The 23,294-nt window shown below is 33.1% G+C and overlaps 2 protein-coding genes across 6 annotated transcripts in view; one reads left to right on the forward strand and one right to left on the reverse strand.

Moving 5' to 3' along the window:
• LOC123677445 (potassium/sodium hyperpolarization-activated cyclic nucleotide-gated channel 2) overlaps nt 1–23,294 on the reverse strand; it is a 194,291-nt gene that overhangs the window by 24,072 nt on the left and 146,925 nt on the right. For 3 of the 5 annotated variants that reach the window (XM_045613970.1, XM_045613962.1, XM_045613996.1), the window contains 4 exons: nt 13,806–13,969; nt 13,313–13,449; nt 11,711–11,854; nt 1,905–2,003 (listed from right to left, as the gene is read on the reverse strand). In XM_045613970.1, coding sequence (XP_045469926.1) covers nt 1,905–2,003; nt 11,711–11,854; nt 13,313–13,449; nt 13,806–13,969 — 544 coding nt within the window. The remainder of the gene's footprint in view (nt 1–1,904; nt 2,004–11,710; nt 11,855–13,312; nt 13,450–13,805; nt 13,970–23,294) is intronic. The other 2 variants (XM_045613988.1, XM_045613980.1) reach the window with 1 other exon arrangement.
• Nucleotides 15,204–23,101, forward strand: LOC123677483 (15-hydroxyprostaglandin dehydrogenase [NAD(+)]-like). Its single transcript, XM_045614034.1, has 5 exons — nt 15,204–15,392; nt 16,489–16,615; nt 17,150–17,256; nt 20,601–20,935; nt 22,856–23,101. Exons 1-5 carry the CDS (start codon nt 15,258–15,260, stop codon nt 22,989–22,991), a joined length of 840 nt encoding a protein of 279 aa, XP_045469990.1. The 5' UTR covers nt 15,204–15,257; the 3' UTR covers nt 22,992–23,101.

The following is a 23,294-nucleotide window of genomic DNA, read 5'->3' on the forward strand; positions in this document are numbered from 1 at the left end:
TTCCTACTTTTTATGAGGATCAGATCTTGAGAAAACTTCTTCAAGATATTCACTCAATTCATATTATTTACTGCAACTTACTTTTAGAAGGATGACGTCACACCTTCCTCCTTTCGTTGAATTCTAAATTTATTCGAAACTAACTATCCTATTCTAGATAATGTCAATCAACCGGCAGCATCATGTGATTTGATATCATATACGCAATTTAATGCAATAGGTAGTGTTGTTTGGAAACGCAATCAAAAAAATTTAAATATGGTAATGAAAAATTCAACAAAAATAGAGCAAGTCATTTAGGAAATTATTTTCATTTGCATGTCATACATCCTATTTGAACGATACTTCAATTCGTGAAAAGTTAATGTGGAATGAAAATTCATTTATAATGAATAGCGAAGTAGAAAATCCATAGTCGTGTGTGTGTTCAATCAAAATGGTCTAAAACCAACATAATTACTAACAACTGTCAAATTATTAGAATATAGAACAAGAGGAAGGAATCCTCAATAATAGCCCCCATCAAAATTCGAGATCAAGTCAGCCATGACTCAAAATAAGTTATACTTGTGTTCAAGTTGGAATACTTCTTATTTCATATAACAATGTGTTGTGTACTTAGGAATACACGGCTTGTCTTGATATTCCTACTTGACTTGGGCTTGACTTGAAATCAACTCAAGTTCAAGTCAAGTAATAGCTTTTCAATGTCAATTCAAGTACTTGATAAATAAATACTTGACTCGACATTGAAAAACTACTTCTTGACTAGAACTTGAGTTGATTTCACGTCAAGCCCAAGTCAAGTAGCTTGAATATAAAGTCAAGCTGTGAATCCCTATGTGTACTAGAAGAAATTTTGATTATGGAGGGAGATTGAATTAAGAAACTATAGTTATTTGTGCTTCTTATGGTTGCTCTTTTACAAAAATAATGAGAAAGAGAAGCAGAAAATAACTAATAAATATCGTTTTGCTGATATTTGTTTTGATCAAACATCTAGTGAGGCTGCTTTCAAATGTTATTCCAACAACTCAAGTGGATTGTCTTGAAAATGTGAGTAATTTATCTTACATTTGCATTCAAAAAAAGGCTGGATTTTGGTGAAGTTAAATTTTGAAAGTTTAATGTTTTTCAGGTAAGGACATACAATCAAATAGTTTGGAGATAAATTTGGGAATTAATTACAGAGCCCAGATATAGTAGATACCTTCAACTTCTGTTGAACAGGAGTTTTCTCCACCTCCTCTGAAAATAGGAATAGCTTTGTTACATGGAAGAAACTCCCCGTGAAAGGAACTTGAAGATGAAAATTCGGAGTTTGCTACCTCACCACAAGTATTCTTTATATTGGTGAAATGTTGTTACCAGCGAAAAAATTCGAAATAAGTTTACTGAATTGATTTTATTTCAATGATAATTTTTTCAATGCCTTCTTTATTGAATGAGAGATATTTCCATTGAGAAATTCCGTACTTCAACCTCAGAAAAATTTTCAAATTATTCTTTTAAATGATTTCAGTCAATAAAAATTTCTTTGTTTATATTTTCAAATCAATAAATTACATAAAATTCCCTTAGCATTCTAAATTTTCATATCCTACGCCACTGTTCAAGGTCGGCCATATTGAAATTCCATTCTACTTCCTGCTCCTTCCTGTTGTTCTATATTCTGAAGTCAATAATAAGTGCATAACCTCAAACGTCACTTTTATTGACATAGAAGATGTTGTTTTCAGTTGTTCATCTGAAGAAGACTACGTCTTCATAAATAACTATAAAATGAATTCTACATTTATTTGGGTACAGGATGGGATTGAATGGATTTTCTGGAACATTTGGCGGAAGCAGAGGCGCCGCGGGTCGGTCATGCGCATTTGCCAAGCAAGCCCGAAGCGGGTTACCTTAAAGATGAGATTGCTTTTGGTGTAACCGGACTTGTTCAGGTCCGAACTGAGGCGCCCCCTCCGTTCCGTTCGCTTTTTTTGGAGATTCTGCAAGATCTAGAAAAAGCGAAGAACACCAGGTAATAGAGAAAGCGTGACCCGCTGGTTACCAGGAGAACGACTTAAATCAATGAGAGAGTTAAAGTATCAACAACAGTATAGAAAAGGAAATTTCGAAAGTTAATAAGTACAGTGACAGTATGGTGCAGTGCAAAGCATTAAGGACACAGCAGCGCATGCGAGCATCTAATTACGAGTAGCTATTTAGAAGGAAAAAATAAGAGGTTTTCAAAAGATCTTTCAGAAAGGAAGCAGACCGTAGTAGTGGTACCGAGGAAATTTTTTTGAATTGAATGAGGTTGTCATCAATTTTAGGTACATTAGTTAGATAGGTACCCACTTTCTTCATCCTAGAAATATTTAACTTTAAATCTTGTAGCTGAATTTTGGCATCTTAGATGAGGGGAGAACTACTGATTCAAATTATGAAGGGTGTTCCAATGAAGAGGAGCACCCCCCTGATATTTCTCATGATATAATAAAAGGCTAAATTTACATGAATACACTAAGTGGACACATGATTCTGAACAATGGATGCTTGAAAATGCAAACCCCATTTATGAGGCTCTACACCCCCCAAGAACTTGAATAAGGAACAGGAGTCAAATGATACCTAATGTTGAGATGACGACCATCTCTTTTATGGGGTTTTCACATAATTTTTTCAAACAATAATCTTGGTCATCGCAGGATCGCCAGTGGGAAAATGAATGGGTACCTAATGTTTGACTGATACGCGGACAGCTGCTTGGTGGTGATCTCTTTCAAAGGGCTTCAAAATTCCTCTATATGTAGAGGCTCAGTCGATATTTTTAAAGCAGTGGTTCAGCCGAAAAAAACGAAATATCTGTTTGCTATTCACGTTGTATTCTTTCCGGAAAACTATGAGGTCTATTTGAATGTCCTCCAAAACTTGGTACGCCCAAGAATTATAGAAAGAATTACAAATGATGAAAACCTAATCGTAGATGATTTTTCACCAAGATGGAGCACCTCAGCGTTATGCAGCACCGGATCTAAATTTTTTAAATGAGAATTTTCCTGACAATTGGATTGGCCGTAAAGGTCTAATCTAATGGCCTGCCCGGTCACCAGATTTGATGCCGCTTGATTTTTTCTATGGGGACACCTGTAATCACGAATTAATCAAACAGCTCAGACTAGTTTGGAAAACTTATGACAGGAATGCAATCACTTCCGACCACAAGTCTGTTCGTGAAATTTACTAATCGCGTTTGTATTATTGTATGGAATGCTCAAGTGAATTATTGTTTCCCTACGACCCTCACGTACACTGAATGCAATGCGAATAGCAAACAGATAATTCTTTATTTTGGCTAGACCACTACTCTGAAAATATCGAATAGGCTATTTCTGCCAAGGAAATTTGAAGCTGTAGTGACTCCGCCTGCTCACAGATGGCGCTGTGAGTTTTCGCGCTACACAACTTCGGTCCCGGCAGATTAAAAGGAGTCGTTGCAACGCAACAGGTTCACCTCTCCACGATGGTGTGAGAGGGTTTGTTTCAGACAGGGAACGTTGGATAGCCTAACTGAAGAGTCCACTAGCGATCTCGGGATGAAACACCAAACCCATGGGAGAGGGCGCATCTTGTAACTTGACTCGAAAAAAACTCGCCTAAAAGCCTTCTAACATCCATTTAATCATCTACTGTACAATAACATGTGTCCCCTTACGAATGTTAGCGAACGTATTCATGTAAATTCCGCCATTTATTATATTATGAGAAATATTAGAGGTGGTTATTTTTCATTGGGATATCCTGTATGAATGATTACATTACTTTTCAGATAAGTGGAAACAAATCTGAAGATCAAGCAGTTGACACAGATTTATCGAACGTACAAGGAAAAAATTTATGAAATGAAGTGACTTGATCCCAGGAGCTTAAGAGCGTTCGTTCATTCCTGCGCCTATTGGAGACAACATATCTTCTGTATGAATTTCAAGATGTGGTTGATATTGATGTTATTGTTGTCGGTTATTATCTGGATGAGCAGTACTGATGATAAGGAATTGAAATTCAGCATGAACATTTGAGTCATTATTGATAACCAATATCACAAAACTGTATATGTTATATACATATATGGGCGTACATTATATTCAAGGGCACAATTGGTATTGATGCTTTCCTCATTTTTAAAAAAAGTAAATAGAGTTAAATGATGAAATTTTGAAGAAGGAATTCCTATCTTTAAATGATAATAATAATAATAATGATGTCAATTGATGCTTCGAGAGAATGAAGTACCTATAGATTGAATCATAATCAAAAAGAAAACGAAACGATCTCTATTGAATAAGATGTGGAATTGTTGAACAATCACGAAAAATTTTGTTGATTTTTGTTGATTCACTGGAATACCTTTTAGACCATCCTCAATATGTCAATTCTATTACCTGCCAATGTACTGCCTTGTTAATGTTTCAGATATCGAATGAGAAAAAATAATTATAATCTTCAAATTTGATTCCACTTTCTTTTCTATGATTATTTTTTCAGGAAACAGAAGAATATTGATGTACGGATAATTGTCATCCAATTATGCTGCAAATTCGGTAACGAATGATGTCCAAGTTGAATTATGTGCACAATGTTTGTTATGTTCTCTCACAAAACACATACAAAATATTGTACTCAGTTATTCTGTCAATGATAAAAAAGTTCTACAAAACTTCTTTTGTCGAAATAATCTTATTATTCAATTTTACAGTGATTTAATCCAATAGAATTTGAATAGCTAGACAAAACACCTTGTCTCTTTGTCTACCGAAGAAAAAATGTAACTTAGTCTTTTGAAAAACCAAAATTAAGAAATCTTACAAATCCACAAAGACAAACTAAATTGGATAAATATTCAAAAACTACGTGGATATAAACGAAAGAAAAAGATTGCTTAAAGCAAGAGAAATTTGGTGCGTTATAACATCGGAAATGAAGAGAAAATTTCAATTTACGAAAACGCACATAGGTATTATACATTTTCTGCCCAAATCAAAATGAATTCGACAAAGTGAATGCAATAATCAATTTCATTCAGATTTTCATTCGATTCCAACTTGCCAATTAAAAGTTTAATCAGATTTCACTTTCGAGTTCACCACAAGGACTTTACAATCCGCGGTAACTGAAAATAAAATACAGCTTTTGTAGTTTTCCTCAAAGCAGCCAAGTTTCAGTGAACCCTCAGTTATCGCCAAATTGAAGAGTGCTGATTACGTGAAAAATTGACACTAGAGCTTTCAAATGCGATAAGAATAAGACCGAATACAAAGACCTAATTTCAAGGACAAATTAGCTCAATAGGAGAAAAGGTTTCGTAGAATTTTCAAATCGCGAATAATTTAAATTTTATAGAAGAAATTTTGAGGCCATGTGTAAATTCGAGATGTTTAAGTGTGGATCTTAGTGTTTGAAACTATTTACAAATTGAAACTCTCAGTTTTTCTTTCTAGATATTTAGTACTACACTGTTGAATGAATGAGTTTTACTTCACTCTTTCCATTTCGACAACTGACATGAATTGTCTATATTCTAACATTTACATTCTGCGAAATGATTAAACCACTGATGCTGGTATCTCCTACGATGATCCCAAAAAATATCATAACCTGGCATATTTTATTCAATTCAAATTCAGTTCGAAGAAAAAAACCATATATGGTTATGTTGTACATGAAATTTAAAACCTAGTCATTTTTAGCAAAATACAAGGAAGAGAAATGTTCCCGTAAAACTTCAATTTAATCATGTTATATGCTGATCTTACGATCTTACTTACTATTATCAAAAAGGAAATTTTGGAGAACCAATAGTTATTTTACAACACTCAACTGAGATTCAGATCGTCTTACACCACTGGAATGATTTTACTTTACATAACATTCGGTTTTAACAAAACGAACCGCATCATTCTGACCACAAAACTATCATATGTTACTGAAAATTGATGTTTTGATATTATCTTAGGAAAAATTATTGTGTTTAAGGCCTATTGAAAATATATAAATGAGTTTGACTATGAATTTCATATCTAAGAGTGCAAGCTAATCATTTTCGGTAAAAAGTAAAGTAATAGTGTAATATTTGTTAAAACAAACGTACAAACATTAAATTAAGAAATGAAAAGTAGAAAATAGGTATATTATTGAATTTGAAATTGGGTGCTTTTCCATGAAACATAAAAGTATAAATTATAAAAATATTATAGGTAATAATATTTTATATACGAAGTTTTCATGAGTGAGTGAAACCTAATAATTTCAGACCATTTTCAACCCAGATCTACAGAATTACAGTCATTCGAGCAAAATGAATGAAACAGGAGCAGCTCTCTATAAATAGAATGAATTATTGATTGAAGAATTGACGGTTCCATATTCATAGGATAATTTTAAGAGTATATGATTTGTCGAAAAGCAGGTTATGATATTTTTGAAAAAATCTTTCAGTGGACCATATAAACAAACAGGCAAGCACACTGAAACTGAAAGAGATTTGTGTAGCACCTCTGTTGTCCTGTTTATTGTTGGTGGTAATAACGTGCCATCAGGAGCATACTGTGCTTGCCTCCTAGGTGGATGCTGGTACATAGGTATCTGTGCAGCGTAATAAGCTCAAATTTCAAATTTATGAATTTGTTGTCCTCATGATATTTTCGAAACAAATAAATTTATAATCAATAAGTGAAACGGGTGATAAGCATTTTGGTTAGTTATAAATGAATTTGAACCTTCTAAAGACTAGCTTTCATTGCATTAGTTACAGACCCCTAAAAAGTGTTTAAATTCACTTCACTTCACAAAGCACTGATATCCATTCTACAAATAATAATAATAAGACACAAAATATGAACATGAAAACCCTGAAAACAAGGCTACAAAAAGGACCCTGTTTTCGGGAAATATTGACAGAAAAAAGTGATCCCAGGAATTTTTTAATTTCAATCTGAACAAACATAAATTCAAATATTCTGAAAGGAATTTTTGAAAACAAAGATCCTTTTACTAGAATCGAATTAATTAACATTTGGTCTATACTCGTTAATCATTCAAATAGCAAATCTTTCGCTCGAGCGGAACTCGAACCCGCAACCTCTGAATCACTAGTCCAGTGCTCCACCACCTGAGCCACAGAGGAAGTTGTAAGTTACAACTGCATACAAGGAACCGTTTCTCCCAGAATCAAATGTTAGTAGTATTGTATATCTGCCGCTCTAGGAATTTAAAAATTGTCTGTATGCCGTGATATTATTTTCCTTATATTTATTCATAGAGGCTAAAACCATCATATTGCTGCGCAAAACAAAAGCTTCTCCAGATTCAGAATTTTTAAAATGAAACATCCCTAATCTAAATATGGGGGTAGATACATGTTTTTTATTAGAAATGATCCTAGACAGTCCAGCATAAATGGTAGAAGATAAATGGCGGAAAGATATTTAAAAGTTGGGAGTAGTTAACTTCCACTTGGCTGTTCAATAATATTTCAGTTTTTCGTGTCTATTTATTTCTAGAACTAAGAAGGTTAAACCATAACTTTCATTTTCGGTATATAGAATTTCAAAATTATGGTTGAATATGTGCCTTCATTCTAATATAAAAGTGTATCCGTGTTTGTTCAGATGAAATGAAAAATGTACAATAGAACCTCTTCCATATTTCTCGTAAATGATATTTTGATCTTTTTATTTGTAAAATTCATATTAGAGTACTGAGTTTATTTTGAGACACCCTATATAACACTCGCAATGGAAAATTCCGTTCATTCCAAAAAAAAATTTTTTTTCAATGAACAAAACCATAAAATCATTTTATGATGTATGATCTACATTTCCATTTCAGTTCTCTTCACAATATTCAGTAACTTTTGGGGGGGGTAGTCAAACCAAACCATAATTATAAATTATTTCATATTAATTATGTTGAATTCTTTAAAACTCATTGTGTCATGAGAGAAATGTAGTTGAACTAAATCACAAAAACTAATTCTTATTGTTAAACTTAGATTTACATGAATAACACGGAATATCTCAATTCATGTCAAAAAAACAGCACCAATTTTACTTAATCATTTACCGTATCAAAAAAACATCATATATCGAATATAACGATTCGAAATTTCAAACAAACATATTTCTATGGAGATTTGTGAATATAATTTATGCAATTTCCAATTATTTTCCTCAAGAAATACAAAATCGAACTGTATAGTTAATATAGAATTCAATCACTGTAGTTAATAATGCATTATCTACAAGCCCGTAGGATGGCGTCAAACGCAGAGCAATACTCAGGAGATCGGCGTCGCTTGAGATACATAACGCCAAAGAGTTAGCTTACTGAAGATTCCAATAGTGTTTTCGTAATGAAATACCATAATAAAGCCCCTCGCAAATTATTATGAAGAAATTTTTTCTAATATTACGACCTTCATTTTAATTTATTCTCGAAATGGTTTTTTGCTATATGAGTTGAGGTATTAGGAAGGTCAAGTCTATATACAAGAAAGAATTGCTATAGTCATAAATATCAATTGATCCAAGAGAGTTACTTTTCAGATGGTTTCTCAAATTGATATTCAATTTTTGGTTTCAGAATAAATAAACATCATGAGGTTGCCAGAGAATTTAGTTACAATGCCTCTTATCATAATATTTCTATTTGTGCCAGTGTTAATAGTGCATGTTTCAACGGTGAAGTAAAAAGAAGATTGAAAGAGATATATATCAAAAGAGTAAGAGTAAGAAAGCAAATTCTGATTCGGATTGAAGTTGCACTCAAGTTGTTTCAACTCGACGAAGCAAAACATCTTTGTTCAACCAAATGCACGAGTCTTACTGAGTGTAATGAAACAATGAATAGGTGCTCAGCACATATTGTTCAAAGCTGTAGGCCTTTAGCAAATGCGGGAAGCCTAAAGCTCAGGTATCCTAATTTGCTTTCGCTTTTTCTAATATCTCATCAATAATAAAGTTTGTTTTGAACATCATAGTAGACCTAATTCTCGATTTGAATTGTTTATTTTTCAGTTATTTCATTAATCAGCTTTCTCTTCAACTTTCTGGTGAAGTTACTGTTACAGCTCGACATTTATGTAGGGTGAAATAATTTTTGTATTAAACAACTCTCAAATGTATATACCTTTCTTTACCAATCCGTTTATACGAACCCCGCAGAGGGCAATTATCTGTATATTTGGCATACGATTTATATTCGAATTGTAGAAAAAGTATTCATATTTTTAAGAACCAAAAAAGCTTCCATGGTTACAAATGAAGTACTTTCCTACCTAAATATCGATTAGAGATGATTAAGTTACACCAATACAGAATAAAGCAGAGAAGCATTCAATTAATAATTTGAATGAACTTATAGTTTAATATATCTTCTACCTATGTTAGAGGTGTATCAATAAAAGGGTCAGATTTGAAATGATAGACATTTATCTGAAATGTTCGCCATTTGAACAATATTTGTATAATGAAAAATCGATTTTTGAACTGTTGCTTGATATGATAACTCCGCTTATTGGATCTTTCACTAAGAATTTGAGCACAATTTTTTCAATTATGGTTCGGTAGCAACAAGCATGGTGAGGAAATGTACCGGGTTTTTCACCATAATTTGACCCCCCTTTTAACTTTGTTACTAAAAGAGGTACAAAAAAATGTTTTCAACAAAAGTCTCACGAAATCGATCAGTGTTTCTTAGAATGATTTCAAAAAATTATATATATATAGAGTGGGAATATTGATTGCGACTTCATTTTTTCAAATGGAACACCCTGTATATTTTTCTATATTTGACTAGCTCTTTTTTCCCTGATTTCGAATATATAACATATGTTTGGTCTATCTCAGACCACAGAGTTTCAAATTTTAAGAATCACCTAGCATGCTCAGTAATCAGTTTTCAAGTGGTAGGCTGCGATAAATCAAAATGCCAAGTTCCAATTTATAGTGAAAAACGTGCGTCATATATTGTTAACAACGAGATAACCCAAAAAAGGGCATTTTGAATAATCGCAGGCTTCCATTTGAAAACTGATTACTTAGCTTGCCAGGTGGTTCTTAAAATTTGAAACTCTGTGGTTCTCAGAATAAGAGAGATAGGCCAAACATATGTTATATATTCGAAATCAGGGGAAAAAGATCTAGTCAAATATAGAAAATTATACAGGATGTTCCATTTGAAAAAATGAAGTTGCAATCAATATGTTGCCCACTATGTATATATCTCATTTTTTGAAATAATTTCAAAAAACACTAGTCGATCTCGGGAAACTTTTGTAGAAAACCTTTTTTTGTACCTCTTTTTGTAACGAAATTGAAGGGGGGTTAAATTATGGTGAAAAACCCGGTACATATAGAAAATTCCGAAATACAACAAATTCAATTTATCAATTAACATTTTTCATCGTGACATTGTTATCCTATCCTTCAATCTCATTCGAGTTTATGTTAGAAATAGTTTTGAATGTTCATTTGCTGTCCATCAAATTTTAAGTTCATTCTTGCGATGAACAGTAGTATAGAGAATGGATGTATCTTTCAAACGATATGTCAAACGCCCATTTTCTCATTTGAAAAGTTGTGGGTTGAAAATATCACTCGATGTCAGTGGCGGATTTACCAGCAGGCTAAATGGAATGAATAGACGTACAACTCTGCTTTCCCCGTTTTTTTCCGAAATTCAAGCCGTTTTTGTGAAAAACTGGTTATACATTTATGTTTCGAAGTATTGTCCATCGCTGGCCACTACTTTCTACCATCTTTCGGGCAGCGTACGAATCCCGCGTTTAAAAAACTAGTCATCTTTTGAAGCGAAACACAAATCAATACAATTTTTTACTTCTTCATAAGACCGGAAGTGCTGGTCAGCCAGGCCATGTGCCATTGATTGAAACAAGTGATAGTCCGAGGAAGCAACGTCTGAAGAATACGGCAGATGGGGTAGGACTTCTCATTTCAACGATTTAAATTATGCTTGACCAATTTCGCAACATGAGGTCGAGCAGTGTCATGCTATAAATTATTTTTTATGCGCGAAAAATACTGACTATCAATAATTTTTTTTTTTTAATTAAGACCTGGGAACTAAAGCTTCAAATTTTCACTTGAAAAAACTTGAAAAGCCTACAAACGGCAAATCTGTAACTCCGCCACTGCTAGAAGAGGGTTCTAGATAGGGATCGAAGGATTGAAGAATGTCAATTTATGACTCAAACATGAATTGTTTCAATGTTTTATATAATGAACAGTATTATCAATTTATTCTATTTGGATTTCCCCACTGTATAAAGCCTAAATACCTATGAACCTGTATTATAACAATGATTCGCTACAAAAAAAAAAATTATTGCGCCTTTTATTGATACATCCTTTATTATACCCTTAAAAATAAATATGTAGATGAAACCAATTCACCAATTTAGTCCACTTAACGCTTTATAACATTTAAATTCATGTATAAGTTAGTTATGTGTTGATGCATTATGAAACATTCTTAATTACCGAAAAACTACATTTGAAATTACAATTTCCCAGACCACATTTATAATAAGTCTGTTCTCCGGAGACAATCAACCAAAATTATTTCACCCTTATTATATTGTAATCACCGACGATGCGTGTAAGCAATAGCTAAATATTAAGCGATAATAAAGCGAAATACTTACGTAGACTTCTTCCCATTGGCTGACATATCGAACCAGCCGTGAAAGACGAAGTAGTCGCACCAAAGAAAGCAACTTCGCAAGTCTTAGGATACGCAGGGCACGTCCTGCATGTAAAATTTGAAAACTATCGCCATAGTCCTGGAACTGATCATATTCCCATTTTGGTGATCGTCGTTATAATGAGATGATTTATATGGATTGAGTGAGGAAGAATTAGCAACAAACTTGGCAGATTTGTAATTAAAATGACATGAATTCATGAAAATTTAATTGCTAAATTTAGGTCGTATATTTTCCCAATATTCCAATTTTTAATCAACAGACACTTATTTCGTAAACAAGAGCGAATTAATAGGTTTTTCTGTGGGGCTGATTGACTTAGTAAAAACTGATTGAATCACCGGATATACAGTGTGGTCCAACAAAAACTTAACGCCTCGATTATCCGGTTTCGAAAGGATAATGTGGAAAATCGCTAGGACCCGTCAATTTCTGATTCGATGGGGAACAACTTTTCCGCTCTTCGCCTTCCCGTTAGTGCAACCCCCTAACGGGGGTGAGTACAGTACAACCCCTTGATTTTAAATAGGGATGAGGAGTGTTGCGGTTCCTCATTTTGAAGATCTTATCGAATACTAGGTATCTGATCTTGAAATTTCGCTGCACATATACTTTGCAATACAAGTATATACATGTAGGGTTTCTATATCGTTGTCTAGGGGTTATATAAAGGTCGCCGGTACTCAACTATCGTTTATTTACACTATGTACAATACTCAACGTCAATTGAATGTACAGCCACTGAACTTTCGTCTATCGAAGTTATTTTATTTCGTCTAATTTTTAATCGTATAATTATTCGAGATCCCTATATCTAACGTCGAAATTATTTAACTCGCTGCGTCTACTCCTTCACGTCGAAACATATACATCTAATCTCTCACGTCGAATTATTTAACTTTTTCCGTCTAATCTGTAACGTCGAATACCACCCTCGTTCGTATGTATCGTACTCCAGTCTCAGTCTTAAGTCTCAAGTACCTCTTTCCCTTACGTCTCTCTATATCCATAAAACTGCATGGTCCACCGTTTTAGGATCGATCGTGTAGTTTTCGTATCGTCAAGTCAGTAGCGTATTATTCAGTTGGGTGTTAAGAATTCGGATCCCTCATACAATTATATGAAGTAGATGATAATAGAATGAAAGTAGATAATAGAACTAAAGTTAGAAGATTCAAGCATATTTTATTTTCAAACCTAATGGAGGTCGATTCATAAAGGTTCTGTAGATCTCCAGACGTATATTTTCGAAGTTTAGTTCATTGAAATTTTCACGAATATTATGCAGACAGAAACTGCATATATTCCAGAATCTTCGAATTGTCCAGTAGCTGGACAAATCAATTTAAATATGATAACTATCATAATCCCAGTCTAATTGTTTCGATTGTTTTTTGTTTAATCAAGACAAAAATCAGTTCCAATATTTTTCTTCTAGATGTTGATTTGATTATTTGCCAAGTTTGTTGAAAAAATTCTACATTGACTCAAATTTCAATGATAATCATTTCGATTGAATTCATTGCACTATATTCTACTTACTTGATTGAATATAAGAAATATGTAATCTAAGGGGATGGACGAAATCAGATCAAGGAAGAACCACGTCCTCAAATAATGTTTGGCTATCAGTTTAGGATCTAGTATCACTTGTTCTGCATTATCTTGTTGCATTATCCCTGAAAATATTTTTTATTTCGATAAAATAATCACTTATTATTTTGTGGATTATGGATGTAAAATATCTTATACAGAAATCCACTTAAAAATAATAATGAATTCATTTGCAGAAATATTATACAATCTACAAAAAAAACAGAATTCCCACAAAGGCTAAGCCTATCCGATTGGGTGAACAATGAAATTAATTTTTTTTTTCAATTTTATGCATAATGTATAAAGCATTTTAAAGGATGATTTCCACCTTCATGATATTCTCAAGAAAGTAGTCATAATAAATACGTTTATTGTAGCGAATGAGAATAAGAAGAATTTAGAATGACACAATCACCAAAGGAATTCAGAATAATCTTACCTGTTCTAAAATTGACAACAATATCGATGAGGAATATCGTATCCGATAAACAATTGAACGCTATCCACCGTGTGCTCAGATCATCATTGAAAAAACTTATAGCTACAGGTAAAATAATCAAATTTGCGACTAGCAGCAGTAGCATACACAGGTCCCAGTAAAACCTGAAACAAAAAACAATAAAATAATGATTTGTTGGACAAATATACTCAAAACAAAATTGATTTTTTTAGGCTTAGGTTTATTATCATTTATAAAAATGAGAAAACCATTAAAAAATATTTAACAATGTAGAATTCCGAAACTCATATCACCCATAGGCTGAGAAGTGCTTTCTTTTGATTGTAATTGAATATTATATTCTAAAACAAGTTACAGAATGGGCTCCTACTCCAACACGAATGCGAAATTCGAAAGCGAGCGACTAAGGAGCGAGTTTTCGAACCCATGAGTGTTGGAATTGCCTTCTGCAACGAGTATTAGACGATATTTTCTCTATTTCAGTCAATTTTTGTGAAATATTGTCGGAATTCAATGAAAAATTCAGATTATATATCCTAGTGACTTTTGTATTGTATCTTGACAGTTGGTGTGACTGTTACGAAAATTGACAGATTACGGAATTAGAATATGAATCGTACGTTTCGATTTTGAAATAAATCACAATTAGTGAATTATGTCTGCCAAAATCGATTTAACACCACCAGAACTAAGAGAAATTGCGAATAATGTTGCAAATCATTTCACTATATCCAAATTATATTATATTGACAATTATTGACGTATGTTGAAATTTGATAGGATTAGAAGACAGTATAGACAACCACAAAACGAAAAATATAACTGAAAACGATGCTGTAATGAGTTCGTAACAGCACTGTTTTCAGAACTGTAGTGAACTCATTACGATACTGAAATGGAGAAACATTTTTTACGGTTTTACGATTTTCTCTTCGGAAGAGAAGGATTTCTACTATGCTTATTTTCAAAAAATTATGAACTTGAAAGCGCTTTCTTTTGATTGTAATTGAAACATTTTTTACGATATTCTGTTCGCAAGGAGGATGCTACTATGCTTATGTTCAAATAATTATGAACTTGAAAGTAGATATGTTTTTCGAATTCTATACCTACACCCGCACCTAATCAAATATAGAAATTAAAATAATTGGCATAATAATAATCTCAATATGTCCAATGTGTTAATATCAACACATTTAACCAACATCAATAACTGATGTACCAAACTCTCTCTTATCATAAAACACCGCAAAAAGTAGGTAAACAACAAACAACGTATTTAATTAGAATTAATCGTTGAACAGATGGCCAAAATAATTCTGTTGATTGCGTAATTATTGTAGATACTGCATATCCTTCTGTTATCATTAATAATGACAACAAAGCCATGGCCTTTTGGATTGATATAAATTAATGTATTCCCTACAGTAAATGGTTTTCTGCTTTATTCCAGGGGTGTTAGTTAACATGGGTTTCAGAGTTGAGGGAAAAATCGCTCTTATTACGGGTGCTGCAACTGGTATCGGTTTCGAATACGCTAGTGAGTTACTTAGGCATGGACTCAAGGTATTTTTTTTTTTTTTGAGTTATCGCTATTATTACGTATTACTACGTTGTAAACAAATATATTTGTTTTGAGAGACATATGTCAACATGCTATTACGAATCATATTCAATGACAGAATTGTTCTCGGCGCAAATATAGATTTCGTGGTTTAAAATACAGGGTGTCCCAAATTCGATGCTCACTGAAACCATATCTATTAATTTTAATCATCGAGGACCCCCGATTTATGTTCTAGATATCTCGTAATAGTTACAGGGCGATCTGATAAAATACTGTTTCAAATATTTCTCTATATTTTATATCTGGGTTTCTGTTCGAGATATTCAAAAAAGTAATTAATTAACGTTTCAGAGATACAAAGGGGAGTTTTTTTAATAGGACAGTTTTTCAGCCGTAGATTTGTCGACAAATATCCAGTTACCGGTTTTTCAAAAATGTCATCTGTTTCAAATATATTGAGTTTTTCGAGTTCATTCCTCTCAAGGGACACCCCAAGTTGAAATATTTTCCATTTATTCCAAGAGTCAAATCGAATTGTGTCAAATGTATGTTATTTACTAATAATTGTTTAGTTTTGCTAACAATGAGCGCAAAATTTTACCATTTTTGTAGTGATTTCAACGAATGTCCTTCCAATTTTAGCAACGGTGTATTCTTTACTTTTTAAATATCAAAAGACTTCTTATAGAAGAACCCTATGCATTGAATTCAAACAAAGTTTCCTCATAGAATAAAACACATTTTTCATTTATCATTCATTCAGATTCAGTTCAGGCTAATATATAGGTACAGGCTTTAAAAAATTTGTTTTTTCTTTGTAGCCTTTACATGATCATTTAAAACTAAGAGTTTTAGTTTCGCCGATCCATAACATCTACAAAGTTAGCTTAAAAAAGCAATTTGCAATAATCCACCATTCGAATACTCAATCATTTTAGAAAAAAAAACGCACCATTTGGGAATATCCAATCTTGAATTATGTAAATTCCGTGGAGAATTCAACACTGAGTATAAAAAAATGTTTTGAGACAACGAGCGGAAACGAAATCTCACAGTTTTCGCATAAGAATAATATTTCATATAAATGGTCTACAGGGAGTTACAATCGTTGATTTCGACTCGACAAAAGGCTTCGAAGCAGCCCAGAAACTGAACAATCAGTATGGGAAAACTGTGGCCCATTTTTGTCGTGCTGATGTCACCAAGGAGGATGAATTAAAAAGTAAGACTCTATAAATAAATATTAGGTTCCATTTTTTTTCTTTTTATTTTGTTGGATACATAAAAAATTATGCAGGTATTTAATAGAGAAACATAAAAAATTCACGAGTTGATTTTTGATTGAACTTTGGTCTGTTGTTTCCATAAAACTTTTTTCGAATTCGTCACCCCCCCCCATTTTGAGTTCTACAAGACTTAAAAATTAAAGGCATTTTGTCGGGATGTAACTCACAAAAATTAATTAATTGAAAAAATCTTATGAGAGTTTTCGAGACGGACAATTTAATACCACAAGAAAATACGACTAAATTTTTTACATATCTTCATCAAACACCCTGTGTCATATGTTTTCATCCAATTTCGGAGAATTATTTGGGAAGTAGTATGTGGATTTCATTGAGTAAAACACATAAGTATCCTTATTTTAAACCTCATTTTTTAATTCACAGAATTACTGAATCATTATCAATAAACAGAAGAATTTTAAGATTTCGGATATTTAAATAATATTGATTATTTATATTCTTAATTATAGGTGCCTTCAATGTTGCATTGGATAAATGGAAAACTCTTGACATAGTGATTAACAATGCTGGTGTAATGAAAGATGGCTCATGGGAAATGGAAATCGCTATCAATTGCGTAAGTGAACGATGACTTTTTTTTAAATTAAACAATTCCAAAACAGGGGGTCCCTTTTTGGAGGGATCAATATAGGAAACTTTCTCCTAACTTATGGTTATCAGAGAAGTTCCAAACTGCGGAGACACAAGATTCAAATTCATTACAAAACCTAAAAAACCAACTGTAAAAATTTGACCTTACCTTACCTAACAAACTAACTGCATAAATTGAAATTATTATTATTGAAATATTAATTTTTGCATAATTTCGATTTTATCATCCAATATAATGAACCATAATTAACTTCGTTACTATTGTTGAATGTTGACGTAATTCAGCAAATAACGCTTTCATTTCTCCAAATTAAAACTGATTCCATTATCCACCATCGCAAATCAATAGTATTCAACATATTGCTTTGTTGCATAATTCACCAACCTAGTACTGACCCCATTGGCAAACCCGCTGACAAAACTGATATAGTCCTAATAATTCATTTTCTCGTTGGATGCTCACCTCCAAATCGTGTTCAAATAATTTTTTTAGCCGGAAGCTTCGCGATACTCCGGACTGAATTATTTTGAGGGGCAATTTTCCCAACTCGCATTCCACCTGGAAATTCGTCCAATTTGTTCGAAGTAATTTAACACGAATGGGGACCACGGCATCCACCGATCTGTTCCCGCTCTGTAAACGTTGCCATCATATTGAGGTCATCTGGAGAGTAGGTAGGTGTTCTTGATGGTTGCTGTCTAAGTGGAGTTGCATCTCTTGAGGAAACTTGATTTATTTGATCGGAATCATATGGGAAATTTGGAAATAGACTCGAAGGGCTCATAAAGAAAAATATATAATATGGAGGTACTAGGTTTAACGAAAATTTCCGGAATGCTTGAGATATTCCTGAATTTTTCGTTAGTGTCAGGAAAATGGGAGATGTGGTGCATTTTCTTGTGGTGAAACACTAAATGAGCTGGCAAGACGGTTGCTTGGAATGATGAATGAATGTGTTGGCGAGGAATTGCAAGAACATCCCAAAATAAAAATATATATTTGTATTCCACAAAATACTAACTCAGAATTCCAATAATTTAGACCGAATCATTCAGAACACGTCTAGGTATAACTCTCTTCCCCCAAAGAGATTGAAAAGAAATTAATTAAAAAAACTGCATAATTCAATCTTCATTCAACTAGTTGCCTAAAAACTACATCATCCAAGAAATGTTGCAATTCAATTTACAGGGTTAAGACCATCGAAAGCAGGCGTTCGATTTGGACTAAGTCAATGTCTCGTTAATATATTCAGACTTTTTCAAGGCAACAGAAAAATCAAACGAAATATGAATGAGTGACAAATATGTATAAATGAAAAGTAATAGACTCGATGTTTAAAATATCCGCTTACCAAGTACATTCAGTAAAATAAAAATGATTGATCTGAGTGAGGGGAATATTTGAAATTAACAATAACAGTTTGCTAAATGTATGAGAACTGAGGTAGAAGGACATGAACAATAATAACTTTTCATTGTTTATATCATTCTTTTTATTTCTTCTCATAAAATATTATTATTATTTTTATGTCTTCTTACGGTTCTGTCACCCTATCGGGAACTGCGACCGAATTGATCTTTTGTTCTTAACCCTACCTATTCATACAAACCCAGGGAGGTCGACGATGCTGTCAACGAAACCTACGACATCCATAGAAGTCTTGGCATTTACTTCGTGAGTATCCAAAACTGAATTTCCCATCTGAGTGGTTCTTAGGCCTTTCAGAGCCTACAGATCTCATCTGCTTACTTACCCATACGGTACAAAAGTTATTTTCATCGATAGTGTCCTATCAGCAATCCCACCATTACCCGAATGTCAGCTCGTGGTAGCTTCAGAAGCTTTGTGGTATAGGTCTGAGTTCGACCCAAAGTATTCCTTCAGAGAGTTTTTTTATTGTTTCACTTCTGTATTGGTATATGTATACCAAGCCCACTTATTGGCTCAGGAACAACAGGGGTTAACCTCGATGCTCTTTTCACAAATTCATCAACATTTTCATTTATCTCAATACCACAATGTCATAAAGATATAATATTACTTTTTATAATATTATAATTTATACTTATAATAAGTTTTTTTTCAAAGTCTATTATAAAATTGCAATCACCGTTAGAAAAAACTATTGAATACGTATTATTTTGATTTTCATACAGATGTGATGTATATGTTATATTTATGAGTTGTGGAATTCACGTTATCAGTCTAATAAATGAGCATATAATTCACTTAGATCTTGTGTATGAAAATTTCAACCGGCGCATTCGCCATTTTGAATCAATTTATGTATACAGAGTTTTTCGACTTGATCCTTTGAAGGGGTCATGTAAGAGGTCATTTGCAACAAATTAAGTCCAGTCGAGTAAAGGTCAAAAGTGAAAGGTTACTGAGCCATGGCGGTTTTTCGATTTTTCAGGAAATCCAAGTTGTTTCGGAAATGAATGAATTATGTAAAAACTATTATACCGTGAAAATTCAACTTATACGTTATTGAAAGCGAAAATATGAAGGTTCACTTTAGAATTGTAAATAATCGTTTAAATTTCATACCAACTCAGAAATAAATAGTGTTAAATGTCCACGACTTTATTTTTGGAAATAATTTTTTTAACAGGTGTAGATTACACGAAAAATTTCATGAAATTCCGTACAAATTACGTACATAAATCTCTTTTCCATTAGCCTTTTAGAAAGGTATGAATGTTACAAACTTTATCAAAACTTTTTCACAGGATCGGAAAAAAAGTCAAATAAAAAGAGTAAATAGAGGGATAAAACATTTTTGCAACACAAGCAATAATTCACAATCATTGATACAGATGTCGTTAATTTGCATTTACTTAAGTGATGCGAAGATATAGCTTACGTAAGAAAATTTTTCATTTTTCGATGGATGATTTTGCGGGTTATGCTTTAGGAATGCCTCAGCAGAACGACAACCTTTCTTCATCTGAAGTGAACCCTTATTTTACAGTTTTTAAGAAAGCATCACTTGAAATTTCAAGTTCTAATAGTTTTTACACAATTAATTATTTTTCAAAACAACAATTTCTCCTTCTTATTTCAACACATTTTTGTTGGAGACAATACACAATAAAACTGTTAAAAAACCACTAGTTTGATAGAATGTTCTTGATTTTTCTAGTATAAATACTTGACTTGTTATTGAAAAACTACTACTTGACTTGAGCTAGATTTCAAGTCAAGCCAAGTCAAGTTACTTGAATATCAAGTCCAGCCGTGAATCTCTACTTCCAATGAACTTGTGCCGAAAATTCTTGGACTAACTAATTTCTTGTTTGCAGAATGCTGTCGTCACTGGGTCTCTACTAGCTCTAGAACACATGGGTAAACATCGTGGAGGGAAAGGAGGCATTGTTGTCAACATAGCGTCGATTCTTGGACTTCAAGAACTATCGGGTTGTCCAATCTACGTAGGAACCAAACACTTTGTGCTAGGCATGACCAGGTCATTTGGACAATCCTATTTCTACAACAAGACCGGGGTGAAATTCCTAACAATGTGTCCAGGTGTAACTGACACACCACTTATCACAGATGCATCTTCATTCGCTCTGTCTGACTATGAAGGACTAGGAAAACTACTTGCTGAGCAACTAGCATCTTTACCAGAACAAGAGTGAGTGAAATACAAGTTTTATGATAACGAAATCAGAGAAAAGTACTGTCTTGGCGTCAGCAGCTTTATTTTGCACTTGGTGAACAACATAAAGTGTTAGCAAATCGAAATCTAAGGATGCAATATCAATGTGTGCAATGCTTAAAAAATTCTGAAAGTTAAATGAAGAGCGACAACGTTTTCCCCTCTTCCCTTCCACAAACTGTGAAAGAAGAGGGAAGTATAGCCCCTAGCACTAGAGGTGAGGTACTATGGCTTGACCGGCAAGGTTAACGGATTTAATTCCACTCGACTTTTTTTGGAGGGGATCGGTAACACCAGCCGTGTTGTCGAATGTGGGGGCGGAGTTTTATGATCGTCTCGGTTATAACGATGCTCAAGGGAGAAATGTTTTTGAGCACTCGCTTTCAATTTAATTAGTTTATTTTCAATTTTATTTTCAACGTTTTTTACGATGCATTTTATTTTAGAAATGACAATTTTCATTTCATTCTTAGGCCTAAGGCATACTAAAATTCAGCATTTTCAAATACCTTGAATACAAAATTGGTCGAATTACGATCATGAAGCAATAAATAATTGGGAATTCCCTCTTCTCATGAAAAATTAAATTGGCATTCAGAAAATCTAGAGCGAACTAACACCTCTACGTGTACTCCCCTTTCCTTAAAGCGATGTTAGTGCCAGTACTGTATATGAGATGTCATTCATTATGATGTCATTGTTGTCGGATAGTTAATTTAGATGAGGGGTTCTACGATCCTCCTGAAACTCGGCATGGACCCTTTTTAGGTTTTTTTTGCATAAAAAAACTGAACTTGAGTCAGATCTATTTATAATGATATATATGGTAATTTTGTTAGATATTCTGCTTGAGTTTTGTATGGTTCGGGTAAAGCAAACAAAATGTAACTGCTTGAGATTTGGGATTATTTTATACCTATCTACATCATCTACACGAGGAATATCAACTAAGGCTGATCTATTGTCACGAAAATAATAGGTTTCCGTTTGAAATTTTGCTTGAACTATCTATGGTTCTGATGACCTAATCAATACGAAATTTTCACGAAGTTTCAAATTGTTGTTCATACTAGAAGAGTATTTAAACCCCTTAAAAATGAATTCCTCTTGGCAAACAGATTTTCTGTGAATTCTTAGAATATGGATTTCACATTAATGATTCAAAAGAAGCAAACAAAAGTTACCATACGAGTTTGGTGCCCTAAAAACACAAATTTGAACTGAACCAATTGAATTAGGCCTGCCTCTGCTGGGTTTAATTGAATTAATCGACATCTTACTCCGAGAATTGTAACGGATTCTGGATTGAAATGGTTATTTGACCTCTCTCTGATACTGTTTTCTAGATAGATGTGGATTGCAGAATGTAGCTTCATTTAATTTAACAGAAGTTTCGTAGGAAGATTTAGTGTTTTCAATTATATTCTTGAAGAATTTATTCAATGTTGCTTCGGAAAAATCCTTTTGTTATTGTGACTTTGTGTCGATATTTTTTTATTTTGCCTTGAAAGGTTGTTATTCGATAACAATGTTATTTAAATTCTAAACGAACCCTATATAGTAACTAATAAACCAGCTTTTAGCAAAATATTGAATATGCAAGTTGAACTTTGAAAATCGAGCTAAAAATAAGAAAACTATAAGACTTCAAGTATTACCAAATATCAACTTGTTACTTTTTTTTGCAGCTGAGTGTTACTCAGTTGCCATTAGGTCGCAATTGATTCCGCAAACTGAACTGTCCTTAAAATCACAAATAACTGAAATTTTCAAAGCTAACTGTTATTTTGAATTCTTTCAGATTTTTTTCATGAAGTTGAAATTTGTGCCGAACCTTCTAATATATACCTTAGCAGTAAATATCAATGCAATACATCCCTGTTCATTATATTTCAGGCCTCCATACGTCGCAAAGGGTATGTATCACTTGATAACTCACGGAGACAATGGAAGTGTTTGGGTATGTGAAGGAAGGCAACCTATCTACGAGGTGGATATTCCAGACAGATTAACATTGAAAAAAATCAATTAAAATATTTACTGTTGTCATTTGTGTTCACTGTTATCATTATCTTAATCAATGACATATGAATATATCAATAATATGTAGATGTGTGTTACGAATAATATAAAATTACCTAAAGTCCTATCCTTTTTTATTTTCATTCATGTGTAATAATTTATACGAAAGTCGCTGAATTCCAAGAAATTATTTTTGTCCTTTTTCTGACATTCTAACAAGTTTGGGTTATTTTAAAATTGTGCTACATTACCGAGGCCGTTTTCGATTCGAAACTTGAAAATCACAGAGAGAAACAAAAATGCACATAAATCA

Source organism: Harmonia axyridis, chromosome 1, assembly GCF_914767665.1.
Source record: "Harmonia axyridis chromosome 1, icHarAxyr1.1, whole genome shotgun sequence".
In the NCBI taxonomy this organism is placed as follows: Eukaryota; Metazoa; Arthropoda; class Insecta; order Coleoptera; family Coccinellidae; genus Harmonia; species Harmonia axyridis.